The sequence below is a fragment of the Excalfactoria chinensis genome, chromosome 2 (genome assembly GCF_039878825.1).
Source record: "Excalfactoria chinensis isolate bCotChi1 chromosome 2, bCotChi1.hap2, whole genome shotgun sequence".
Lineage (NCBI taxonomy): Eukaryota > Metazoa > Chordata > Aves > Galliformes > Phasianidae > Excalfactoria > Excalfactoria chinensis.
Genome location: NC_092826.1, coordinates 122,016,478 through 122,029,449, shown reverse-complemented (window position 1 = coordinate 122,029,449; position 12,972 = coordinate 122,016,478). Strand labels below are relative to the sequence as shown.

General features: G+C 45.7%; 1 protein-coding gene across 7 annotated transcripts in view; it reads left to right on the top strand.

The window, feature by feature from the left end:
• The first annotated feature begins 1,793 nt into the window (after window positions 1–1,793).
• The window catches only part of ADAM22 (ADAM metallopeptidase domain 22), a 123,616-nt gene continuing 112,437 nt past the window's right edge, over window positions 1,794–12,972 (top strand). For all 7 annotated transcript variants that reach the window (XM_072329029.1, XM_072329026.1, XM_072329023.1 and 4 more), the window contains exons 1-2: window positions 1,794–1,918; window positions 2,015–2,166. In XM_072329029.1, coding sequence (XP_072185130.1) covers window positions 1,861–1,918; window positions 2,015–2,166 — 210 coding nt within the window. In that variant the 5' untranslated portion in view covers window positions 1,794–1,860. The remainder of the gene's footprint in view (window positions 1,919–2,014; window positions 2,167–12,972) is intronic.

The following is a 12,972-nucleotide window of genomic DNA, read 5'->3' as shown; positions in this document are numbered from 1 at the left end:
CAGCCAAGCTTAAGCTTTACTACTGGGAGGTAATTTTCAAGAACACCCCAAGTAAATGAGAAACTCGCTGTCAGCAGGGCTGTTCAGTCACATATCATTCTTATTTGCTGCGGAAACAACACCTAATGTTTAATTCAATTATTAAATTATGCCATAGAATTAATTATGGCTCACAAACAGTCTTTGGGTTATCTATGGTGATCCAGAAGCTGAATTTCTACTCATAAACCTTTTTTAAAAAATTTATTTATTTATTTTTTGCTTTTTCCCCTCTGATTCCTTGAAATATTGGTGCACATTTTTCAAGCCTCATTCTTCTGCAGCTGTGGTTTAGAGTCCCGTTGAACGTGCTCCTTGTGTTCATCAAATGGGGAAGGTGTTGCAACATAGGGGTAGAGCTATTACTGCTTGTCTTATAAAATTGGCCTGAGTTTTCACTGTAATAGAATTCCACGGAATGTTATCCGGCAAGGCAGTGACAGCTGGAAAGTTGGCCTTGCCGATGGCCGCTTTTGTGCTGAGAGATGACAAGTGTATGCACCTGGTGCCAGCTTGCAGTGCAAAGGTGGACGGCCTGCCCCAGCTCTGAGCGAGCCTAGGGAGATCCCAGTGTGATAGGAAGAGGTAAACAGCAATGTTCTCTGCCTGATTTCCCAAATCACAGGGAGTTGTTGAAAAAATAATAGGGTCCCCATCCCTGGGATGTGTTCAAGGCTGGGTTGGATGGTGCCTTGGCAGCCTCATCTGGTGGGTGGCACCAGGGCAGGGACTGCGTGGGCTTTAACTCAACCCCAGCCTGGCCAAAGCTCCCCGAGCACTGCTGATGGCAGCCAGGGTTGGTGCTGCCCTGGACACCTCCTGCATATACCTGCAGCAGTTCTCTGCTCTAAGGTAATATCAAGGTAAAAATGATGGATGTGATGTGGCAATCCAGGAAAGGAGCCTGTCTGCACTGTGATCTGTCTGCCCACTGATCCTAGAGGTGTTAGGAAAAGTCTGGATGTAGTACCTATGGACACAGGCAATATTGGTGGTAGGCGGACATTTGGGCTAGATGATCTTAGAGGTTTTTTTCCAACCTTAATGATTCTGTGAAATTAAAATGCCCTGAAAGTACTTTGCTTCCAGCTACAGTCTGTAGGGCCCTTGCTTTATCTGTGTGTTTATAGGGGGAAAACGCACAGAGGAGGTGGATTTCTTTCACGGGGTAATTGCTTCCCTTGACACAAGCTATGGCAGTAGCAGCCGGGCCCGGGATGCTGACGTTCCGCGGGTGCCTCAGCGCTATGCGGGCCGAGAGCCGAGGGAGGAGCGGGGTCCGGGGCACCGCGCTGCCCTGGGGCGCGGGACAGTGCGGTGCGACGTGAGGCGAGGAACCCTGCGCTGAAATCCTGTTAAACTCTGACAGGGGAGAAAGCGGGGAGGGAACGGGAATTTTAGAAGGGAGGAAAAAAGGTCACGGTGGGGGGAAAGGTTTGCTGTGGAAAGGTGCAGCTGCGGGCTGAGCCGGGCTGGAGGCGGCGGCCGATGAGGGAGAGAGGAGGCGCGGGGCGGGGAGCGGCGGGCCCGTAACGCCGCGAGGCTCCCACGGCAGCTCCCGGCTGCGGAGCTCCCCCCGCGCGCTCTCCCGCGGCCGCCTACATTTCCCAGCACTTCCCTCTGCCGAGCGGGCTGCGGGAGCCGCGCCGGCTGTCGCCATCCTCGCGGGGGGCTCGGCGCGGAGCGGGGCGGAGCTCGGCAGCTCCGGCCCCGCGGCAGCCGCGGCCCCGCAATCCCCCCCCCCCCCCCTCCGCCCGCCCCGGTGCAGGCGCGGAGCCGGCGGCGCAGGGCGGCGGCAGACGGCGCGGAGCGGGCAGCGCCATGCGTGCTGCCGCCTGCCTCCTCTCGCTGGCGCTTTGCGCCCTGCCCGCTGCCTCAGGTGAGCGCCGGGGCCGGGGGGGATGCGGGCCGAGGGCCGCCGCGGAGCCCCCCCGCGGCGGCCTCGCGTTGACGGGTGCCTCTCCCTGCCCTGCAGGCGCCGGGCCGGTGGCGGGGCGGAGGGGCGAGAGCCGCTTCGCGGAGCGGGAGAGCATCAGGCCGCTGCGGTTGGTGTCCGGAGAGGGCGGCGGCGGGGCGCGGCGGCCGGCGCTGAGCACGCGGGTGCGGAACGGAGCGGCGCGGAGTCAGGTAGGCGCCGGGAGGGCCGGTCAGCCCCGCTCGGTTCCCTCAGAGCGCGTTCTGTCGGCGGGGAAGAACGCGCATCGCCGGGCGCTGCTCGGGGCGCGCTTTCCTGCGGACCGCTCATCCTGTCGTAGCGGCCCTCGAACGGGTTAAAACGGTCCTCGAGCCTCTGGTTTCCATCCCCCCCAGCCGTCAGCCGCGGCTCGAGGCGGGCAGAGCCCCGCGGGCTCCTCAGTGCGGCTGCGGTGCGGAGCCGAGGGGCGCGGGGCGCTGTGCGGGCAGCGGCTGGGAGCCGCGCGGGGGGCGGCTGGGATGGGCAGGGAGAACTTAACGGGGGGATTCGGCCTGCGCGTCGCTGCGGGGTGCTCCCCGTGCAGACCAATCGCTATAGCTTTTATTACTACTAATACGGTGATTTTAGTGCCGATGGCTCAGCGTCGGGCTGGAGGTGATACGCGGATGTTACATCTAACGGGAAAAGATGTTGTGTGCGTTGTCACTGAGAGCATGACAAACCTGGGCACTTGGGGTGGCTGCTGGGATCCAAGTGAGCTGCAGGCCTCTGCCTGCCCTGTGCCAATAGGAATTTCAGACTTAAGACAGCTGGAAAATGGGCTCACATTTTTTTTGTAGTCCTTAATAAGCACTGACAACTTCTTTTTTTCCTTTTTTTTTCTTTGCTTACATGTAGTTGAATTAGAAATGTTCTCTTCATAGGGTATCTATTTGCCTCTGAACATCACTGAATCTACGTAAAGATCCTTCAGATCTGAAGGCTGTATTTACGTTATAATAAAATAGGCTTTTCTAACTTCCGAGCTGCATTCTTTGTTTAAAAAATCAGGCATGTCAGGACTCTCTGGAGACTCACAGCCATTCACCTGCTTGGTGCTGTGTGGCACTGCTGGTTGAGGTGGCTGTGCTGCATTTGGACCAGCCATCAGATGTCACAAACTTACAGAACCAAACCATTGGTTTATGGGCTTTGTTTTCATGGTCGTCTCAAACTTCATTCACCAAACCTTCTGCTCTTAACAGTTTTGTAGGTCATCCATATTTCGTTGTCACTAGTCAGTATTAGTTCTACTCCCACCAGCAGGAAGTAGACCCAGTGGGATAAAAAGAGTTAAACACATTCATTTCACTGCAGTCTCCTCGCAAAACTGAAGCTATATGTGTGAAACTCTGTGCACAACCACAACTTTTCCTCCTGATGAAGAAATCTTCCTTTACTGCTGAGAATGCTGTCTGCTCCCCCGTGGCTTCTGGTGGTTGTGATTCCTCCCCCCCTCAAAGGATGCAGCTGGCAGGGATTTGGGAGAAGAAAACATCGATGTGGAATCTGGCTGAGCTGAGTGGAGCCGGACTGCTTTTCTGTGCCTCTTGCACAGGGCACAGTTACATCTTAATTACAGGATGTGCATCCCTCGCTCAGAGATCTGAGTCAGCTTGGCGGCACGGGCAGCAGCACGGCTGCATTCACCTAACACGGCTCCATAGGAGCTACCTTTGGGACTGTGTGTGTGCAGCTGCAGCACTCACTGTAGTAGTTAATATCTTGACTCTAAAAGTCTGGCATCCCATAAAAGTCAGCTTACCTCTGCCAGAGTGCATCTCCAAGCTACAGATTGTTAACTTCTCCTTTTGGGAGGCTGGTAGAAGCCACAGAAGGCATAAAGGTAAGGAGTGCTGGGTTCTGCTGACGTGTGAACAGACACCCAAGTGCACTCTGCTGTGTCAGCAACTCAGATCAGTGACACAGAGATGCTCTCAATCAATAACGTTTTATTATATCTCAGTTTGTTTTGTGTTTAAATAGGCTTCGACTGCCTCCAAACCCTGTTCTATCCATTGCTAGTTTTTTTTGGACGGACGTGTATCACAGTTAGAACATCTGATCTCAAACTAAAGCTTGAAGCATAAGCTAATGACCTTGTGGGTTGGTTTAGGAATTGTGTGCCTTGGAGGGGGACAAAACATTAAGGAAGAACCTGGGGTGGCAAAGAACAAGCAGCCATGTATAGAAGAACGCAGATATTCAAAAGGGATGGTGCAGAGCACTGGGCAATGAGGCTGTGATTGAGGACTTAATGTAAAACAATGTAATTGTGTTATGAGTTGGATAAAGATAAAAGGGAAGAGAGAGATTAGTGAAGCTGGAGAGAAGGAAGTTGCATTAAATCGGATCCCTTTAATTCCTGGATGAAAGCTTTAGCCTCAGAAAGGGCAGAAGTTGTACAAGAGGGCTGCCAGCCTGAGTCCAGGATTGCACAAAGGAAATGAAGATGAAAGCTCAGGGGGGAGCAGCAGGACGGGGGTGAGAGGAAGGAATGGAAGGCAAAAGTGATGGAGAAGTAATGGATTTCTAGAAATCTGTGGGTTTTTTTTCAACATTTGTTTTCTCTAGCAACTTCCTTAGTTTTGTTTGTTTTGGGTTTTCTGATCCATTGCCATCACTATAACTATGGAGTGACTTCTCAACACACATGCTTTACTGTTATTCAGAAAAATAGCATGTGCGTGTACTCAGCCTAGAAACCCAGAATGAAATTGCTTGAGAAAAAATTCAGTATACTTAGCCTGAGCTAAGATCGATGGACTTCAGGGCACAGCACAAGGGAAGTGTTGTAGGCTACTACATATTCATGTCGTTAACATTTTAATGCACGATGTTTGGTGAGCATTGAACCATTCACTTGCCTTTGGGTTTTTGCTTTTAATTCTACCATGGAATAAAGTCAGTACAATATCCATGGCATTCTTCTCTTCCCCAAAGGGGGGCCTATTAGCAGCTGCACAGTATTTAATCTAAAGAGTAATCAAGATAAGATGTATCTGAGAAGGTGTGAATATTGATATTATCATTATTGCTCTCCAGGATCATAGCAAGGGACACTTAATTCACTGTTGTGTAAATAAATCTATTTGAAAATGAACATCTCATATAGCATGGGCGTTCCATAAAAGAGTCTTAACTAGGACTCTTGTCTTTTAACACCAAGAATGTTCATGCTACTGAAAATATAAGGAGCCTTTTGACTGCATATCTTCTGCCATATTTTGCTAGGGTTTAGATGCACAAGTTCCTTAATACTTTCATTTAGTCCATGGCATGCAGACATATTCTTCATAAGTTGAGGGAGTAAATATTCCTTCCCAGTGCCTGCATTTCTTCTTCCACCAGGAAAGAAGAGAAAAAAGAGCACAAAGTCTGCTGTTATAAGCACAAGTTTATACTCTGCACCAGCACAATACTTAGAGGACTATTCTCTGTGAATCAAATGGTTGTGAGGGTGAGATTCATTTGAGCTTAGTGTCAGAAGTCTACAGATTCTTCAGCCAACAGATGCTTTCCCTCAACCATAATCACAGCCTCCCTGATAGTGCCCAGTGGTGCTCCAGGAGGTCTCTGAATGTACCTTGCAACGAGCAGTACACCAATGAACTCCACCTGGGTTTAACTGGGTCACTGGTTTTGTGACTGATGGTTGTCTCCTGCTATGCTCCTGACTTGGTATTGCCATTGCTTGTGGGATGTAGTAGTGGCCCCTTTGCAGAGAACAAGGCTGTTTCTAGCATTTGGAGAGGAGAGTCAGACTGACCAGCATGCTTGCTCAATGCCAGCAGGGAAGGGTCTAGTTCTCCTTGCAGACAGTTTTGTGGTCATGGCAATGGGTCTGCACATACAGTCTGAGGGAAGCATTGCTCACCTGAGGGCTGTCATTGCAGATGCCTTGATGAGAAAATCTGGAAGACTTGCAATTATTTTTGGTGGTAACAAGGTCCTGACTCTTTGATCTACTATGGGCATAGATTAACTCATCTTTGCTGGTTAGGCAAAACATTTGTAGTATGGCAACTTCTGTTTCTTAACCAGTTTTTCACTTGCTTGTTGCCAGTTTCCATAAGCACTGATGTGGTTGTGGGGAGCCTGGCGTGAGGGCCCCAGCACGTGTCTCTAAGTAGGGCTAAGTGTTTGTGCTCCAGAGGGACTGGATAGTTGGCAGCAAGGTGTTTATTTGTCTTATGCTGTCTGTGTTCCTGGATTGTTTGAGACCAAATTTCACAGTTCTACAAATTGATCAGGAAGGATGGCTAACAGATTTCTTAAATGACTTCTTACTGCTCATAATCAATTGCAGAGAAGCTCTGCTGTGACATGCTGAGCTTGTGTGGCTTTGCTCGTTCTTTGAATGTAAATCACCCATCAGTTACTCAGGGCTTGCCCACCATTCTGTGACTTGTTGGACTTTCCTCTAGCCTCAGACCAGCATATCCCTATTCTTTGCAAGGTGCTTTGTAACTGCTAATTCTATTTGAAACATTTTGCTTTCTGTTCTGGCGCTGTCAAGTTCTGATGATATTAAAATTTCCTGTGTTTGGTAGCTCAAACAATTAGTAATCTGTGGTTAAAAATGTGTTCTGGCTGCTGAGGGGTTTATAAAACAGCTCCGGATTTTGGGGCTGCTGGAATGATGACTGATGAAAAAAGAAGTGTCATGAGAAATTGCTCAATTCTGAGAATTATTTTCTGCCCACTTAGTCAAGTGATTGCTGTCTCTTGGAGAAACTTCGGCACAATTTTCAGTCAACCTATCATAAAATCAAAGGGGGAGGAGGATAAACTGGGACGGAGGCTGTAGTGAGCAAAAAGAACATATATTTGGTTCACTGCCAGATCTGGTTTTCTTCCTGCCTCGTTGCTTCTCCTCTCCCTTTCCTTAAGGTTTTTATAAGGCATTTGGCAAAATGCATGTAATATTTGGTAGTATTTAACATGTGCGGTTCTGCAATATTTGCGTAAGGATGAGATTCTCCATCAACCTGACAACAATCTGTTCCCGTGAATATGTGAATGGCATATGTGAAAGGCAGGTCCTGCCTTCATGAAGAAGAAATGCTGTAGGCAGGTTTTGCTATAGACTGTCGCATGCTGCAAGGACATTCAGAATGCCCTTTGTTTTCTGTGGTAGGAAGGACTTTCAGTTCTGACTTGTTATAATACGTATCTGCTCATGGCACGTGTTTTGATAATCTATAGGCAAAGAAGAGTCCGGATTTCTAATTCATCCTTCTTTACAAGCTCATTTCAGGAAAATCCTTACTTCATAATAAGATTTGTTATGACGTTGAATAAATATGCCCCAAAAAGCACCCAGAAAAATACTGTATTCTTGTTGTAGAAATATCATATCAAGACTCAGATTTTGAAGGGCGATTGAAAAACACTGGTGTCCTAATTTTGGGAAAAGAAGGCTGCATGGGAAATAGTTGTTCTGTAGCGTCTTCTTTCTCATATAATAGCAGAGCTGAGGAGAGACATTCCAAGAGCTATTCTTAATCTCATAAAACAGCTTTTATACAGTCTTGGAGGATCCTAAAGGCTCAGATATACTAATGCTTATAGAAATCCTTATAGAAACTATCTTTCTCACCATTAGCTTGTTGCTGTGATCAATGTAATAGCTCCGTGTTTAAGATCTGAGTCTGATAGAGCAGTTCTTTCCAGCTCTGGTAATCAATATCTGTATCTACTCCTGATCTGTGCTGATGCACCTGAGTGCAGGACCAGATTGCATATTTTCTCTCCTACAGTTTCACTTGAAGATACCTGTTTTGGGGCTCTCATGGCTAACGATCTGCTATAGCATAGTCACAGTGCTGAAGCATGTGTTGCATTCTAAATAGTGTCAGGATAAATACTGCAAAGGTTTACCCAAACTATGGAGGAAGTATGAGGGCTGCTCCAAAAGTGATGCCTCCTATTTTATTACACTGTCCCACAATGTCAAAGGTGGATGTTGGTGCATGGTATGGCAGTAGAGGTTGAACCTTCCCGTAATATTCTATTATATTTTGTTGCTGTGTGAAAGATGATGGCAGAGAGGCAGTCTGACAAAATGGCATCTGTCACGGTATGGATGAAGCAAAGGGATGTCATTAAATTCCTACATGTGGAAAAAATTGTATATTCATTGACAGTTGCTGAACATTTATGGAGACCAAACAGTGGATGTCAGCACAGTGAAACAGTGGGTGATGTGTTTTACCAGTGGTGACAGGGATGTGAAAGACAAGCCAAGTCCCAGATGGCCACGAACAGCTGCCATACCATGGAATGAAGAGTGTCTTGATCAGCTCATCTGTGTGAATCAGCTAATGGTGGTTACTATATTGAAAAACAGTGTTTTGTAGCTGAGAATTTTCTCTATCAAATAATGTTATTGTGCATTTTGTAGCTGTTGTAGTCCCTGTGGAAATAAATAGGAGGCATTACTTTTGGAGCAACCTATGTACAGATTAAGTTAGCATTTACTCTAAATTTTTTGCCATGAGCACGTTATGGATATACATATACAGTCCTGGTAGGTGTCATATTATGTTTGCTACTTCTGGTCTCAGTAACTCTCTACCGGCCTTTAGGACACTCAAGACCAAGAGCTTTTCTTAGGGTTCTTCCGGTTCTTCCTGTTAAAACATTGTTGCAGTTCCTCTGTTAAACACAGCTTGAGGTTCAGCTGAACTCTGTAAAACCTTCAAAAGCTTTATAAGGTTATTCTTTCCCAAATCTATGTTCTGCTTGCTAGTGGTCTTCTATCTCAGAGCAACTCTGATGGCATTTGCAGTCCTTCCACTCCCTACAGCCCACTCCTGCCAGGTTTCTCTCTTTGGAGGGTGGGAACCTTCATCCTTGTCTCTGATGGATTTGAACTGAAGCTGCTTCTCCTTGGTAGGCTGCTGTCCTCTTCAGGGGAAGGAGTCCACAGGACTTCCAGGTGATCTGTCTGCCCAGGCCTGTGTTTGCTCCCTGGGCCTGGATGTGAAGGGGGAAGCCTATTAGTAGAAGAGGGCCAAGCCCACACCTCTTAGATACAAGCTTGTGGGATCTTCCTACTCCAAATCACACAGACAGAATCAACAATTGTAGGCATTGAGATAAATCAACTGGCCTCTCATTTTTCTACTGACATGGTTCAGGCTTTTGGTCCATAAATATCCTCTTCCAGTGTTGCATTTCCTAGTAACCATTTAGTTTTATGTATGCCAGATGTTAACCAAAGCAGCTGCATTTTGCATTTCCAGAAATGACCATGTAAGGGAAGGTTAATGTTTCTTCCCAGATCTTTATTGAGTGAGTACTGAGTAGTGAAGTTTGCTGAATGGCTGCATGGGAGTATTGACTGAGAATGTGGATGGGGTGGGCTCTGCCAGCCTGGAGTGTGCACTCCCACGAGGGGTGGTTAGTTGGGTATGTTCAGATGTACAGTTAATGTCCGAGGTTAAAGCCTTGACAAATACTATGTAGGAAACAATAAGTGACAAATGATGCAAAGACGTTTAACCATTGAGTCAGTAAGAGTCCAACTTGAAACCTGGACTCAGTTAAAGTTAAAAGCACAGCATCGCTGCTGGCTATTTGCCATTAGGCAGTGAAAATTTGACCTGCTGTCATTTCTCTACCCATACATGTGGATGAGCCCTCTGACACTGAGCTGAAAATTTCCCAGAGACTTGCAGTATATAGAAACACGTTATGTTACAGAAAGGGCTCCTCGGAGTATTCTGGTCCCTGAAATTCTGTGGGAATGAAAAAATCCATCGTCTCTTTCAGAAAAATGTGTACAGTAAAAATGTTGATTCATTGCGACCTCTTAGGCTTTATCGAGAAGAAAATGAGTTTTGAGCTATGTACTTTTCTGGCACTTTGCAACTTTAAACAGGACTTTGATACCTGAATGTAGAGAGTGAGTCATATTTAAAAAGAATTATCTGCGGAGTTGAGCAATATATTGGCATGCCTGGGGTCTGCAAGTTTAATCAAGCCTGTTGTGCCGACAGATTGTTAGTAAACTTTCTGCTGTTGCTGGAGAACTGTTTATGGGAAAAAATTGTTAGCCGTGTTGGTAAGCGTGAGGTGTCAAGCAGTGCTTGCTATGCACAGTGGGAAGAGATAATCCTCTGGTGATCTCTCTTTAGTTTGCAAACTAAACATAAGACAGTTGACAATGTTTGGAATATGTGACTATTTCTGAATGAAGCGTTACTTGCTGATATTTGGTGTACAAAGGAGCAAAGTTAGCCTGCACTCTATTACTTCTGAATGCTTTTCTTCTTTTTTTGTGTGTAATGCAGAACCAACATTAATGTAGCATTTCTGCGGATTCCTCTGGTAGGGGAACTCTGTTGCTTCATTTCTGAAGTCTACAAGAGTTGCTAAAAAGGGTATATTTCTCTAAACATTATCAGTTTATTCTAGAATTTGGAAAATGTGCAGCTAGAAATGACCTCAAAGCACCATCTGTTTCAGTGAAGGAAAAGTCCAAATTCCTTCACTTGTATATTCACCGAACTTGCCTTCTTGCCTAAATGGCATCCTTGGGACAATACGGTTCTTTCTACAGCTGAATGACACAGTGACCAGATGGTTCATCCTCAAGTGCTGCCTTCAGTGCCTGCATCGCCTCCCTTGTTGTGTATTCCCTCTATCTGCAGATTCATTGTGCTTTATTTGTTTGCTGCAGCTGTGCATGAGGAGCTGCTCATCTGAGGTCTTTCCACTTGAAACTGCCAGATGTCCTCAAGGATTGGATCTTGTTAAGACAGTTTCGTGTAAGAAAGATTTTCCATGTCTGAATCTTTTCCCTCATACTTCTTCACAAGGACGTAGGTTCACCATGTAGTTACACAATCGGGTCCTGGAGCGTCTTCCTGTGTTGCTCTTCACTGTATATCTGACTCTGAAACCTACAATTGCTGCAGGAAGCAATAAACACCGTGGAGTCCATATACCACAGACGAGTCTGTTTTTTCTCCTTCCCGGTCTGGGTTTAGAAATGCAATCTTCCATGGTCATCAAAGTTTTTACAGGAATTATGACAGGAGAGCAATTTGATCAGTATGATGTTGTTGATGACTTTACTTTGTTTCCTACTTGTAATCCATCACTTTATTAGTCATCCTTATTACAAACTATTTTACCATACTTTCCTAGCCATTAATCTTTCATGAAGAACCTTGTCAAATGTGTTTTAAAAACAAGAGGTTGAGCAGTCACTGGTTTTATGCTTTTCCCCAGCATTGTACATTGATTGTGACTTTGATACACAAATCATTGGTGCTTCCCTTTAAGAAAAAGAAAAATAAGAGTACCCTTTCCCAAATGTTATTCCTTTCACTGGGATGTGGACTTTCACAACAACAGAAGTTACAGTTATTAGTCTTATAGGAAATCCAAAGTAATTGCTAAAATTTTCTTGAAGGAGCATAATCAGAAAAGATAGTGGATGTATGATCCAGTTGCATGTGTTCTTTTTTCCTCAGGGGCTAGAAACAAGCGTTAGATTGCTTCTTGGGAAGCAGCATCTTGCCCACTCAGTTCCTTAAAACTGTCCTTTCAGATCTATGAGATCAAATGGCAGTTCATGCTAAATTTGCTAGCAGTGACAGCCTGATAGTTTTCCTGTCTTTGTTGCTCCATCATTTAACCTTGGGTGAATTTCTGAGGAAGATGAAATGGGGGCAAGGAAGGACAGCAAGGAGGAGAAGTTTTCAGGGGAAAATAAAGAGTTTTTTTTGATAAGTCAGATTGTTGTAACTGTTCAGAGATGCCCATAGTATAGTTCTGGTGTACTGTGCAGAGGTGTAGGGTGAGATGTGTGAGCAGGTGGAGCTGAGTCCAGCAGGGCACAGCACTGCACATCTGTAGGACTTCTGATGGATCGCTGCTGCTGCCCAGATGTTGGATGTGCAGTGGTAATATCTACGTGATAGATTGCACAGCTATTTGTTCAAGCCTGACTTTTCCTGCTGCTGCTCCCCTCACGTCTCACTGGGGACTCTTATTTTACTGCTCTGAGTACGTGCAGACAGCCTCTGGTTTCAAAACTGCAAGTAAATAATAAAGATTTTTTTTTTTTACTACCGAGAAGGATCACTACTGGCATTTTAGAGGCACAAGTAGTCCCTGCTTCTTATTTCATTGATACTGTGGTGTTTATGTGGAGAAAAGCTATTTTAGGTCATGTTTACGGCTTCGACAGGACCTTCATCTGACAGGAGCTGGCAAAGCTCCACTGCAGTGAATGGGGTGATGGCACCACGCTCCGGCTGGCTGCCTTAACCCCACTCAGCCTCTCCTGTGTTTGGCATGGAAACCAAATGTGTGATCAACAATGAACATGGACCTCCAAAAGCATTTTCTTATTTCTGGCTTTTCCTCAGAAATGTATCAGTTGTACCCCAGAGTAGGAGCTGTAAGAGACATTTGATCAAATCATGCATGAAATAGCTTTTTTTTTTTTTAGAGATAGCCTCATAGATATCTGGATTTATGCTATGGAGAAAAGAGAGAGCTTGCATAAAGAGTGACAGTGATTAAGATAGTAAACGCCTGTAAAAACACTGAGAATGCTGGGGAAAGTAAACTAGAAATTCTGCACTTTTTAACATGCCACGATGTGTGAATTTTTGATAAAAATAACATATTTGTAAGTGGTCGTAGGGGAGGCATCAGGAAACGTGTTTGTTTTTGCTGTGTGTTTTGTAAAAGTCATTCCTTGGATATGAGATTTCTTTTCTTTATTCAGACCTGGGCTCCTATCTCAATTTTGCCTCTTAGTAAAGTTCTGTTTTTTCTGCCTCCTGAGACAAGCAGAAAAGTAAGTTTTTGAGCAAACTTCTCTTTTTACATGTACCTACAATATCCTACAGGACTGGATTTATCACAACACAGCTGAGGCTGAAACATGATCTATTCACTCCGTGTGTGTGTGTGCTAATTAGCCCCAGGTGGCGTCAATTTGATGATTGTTT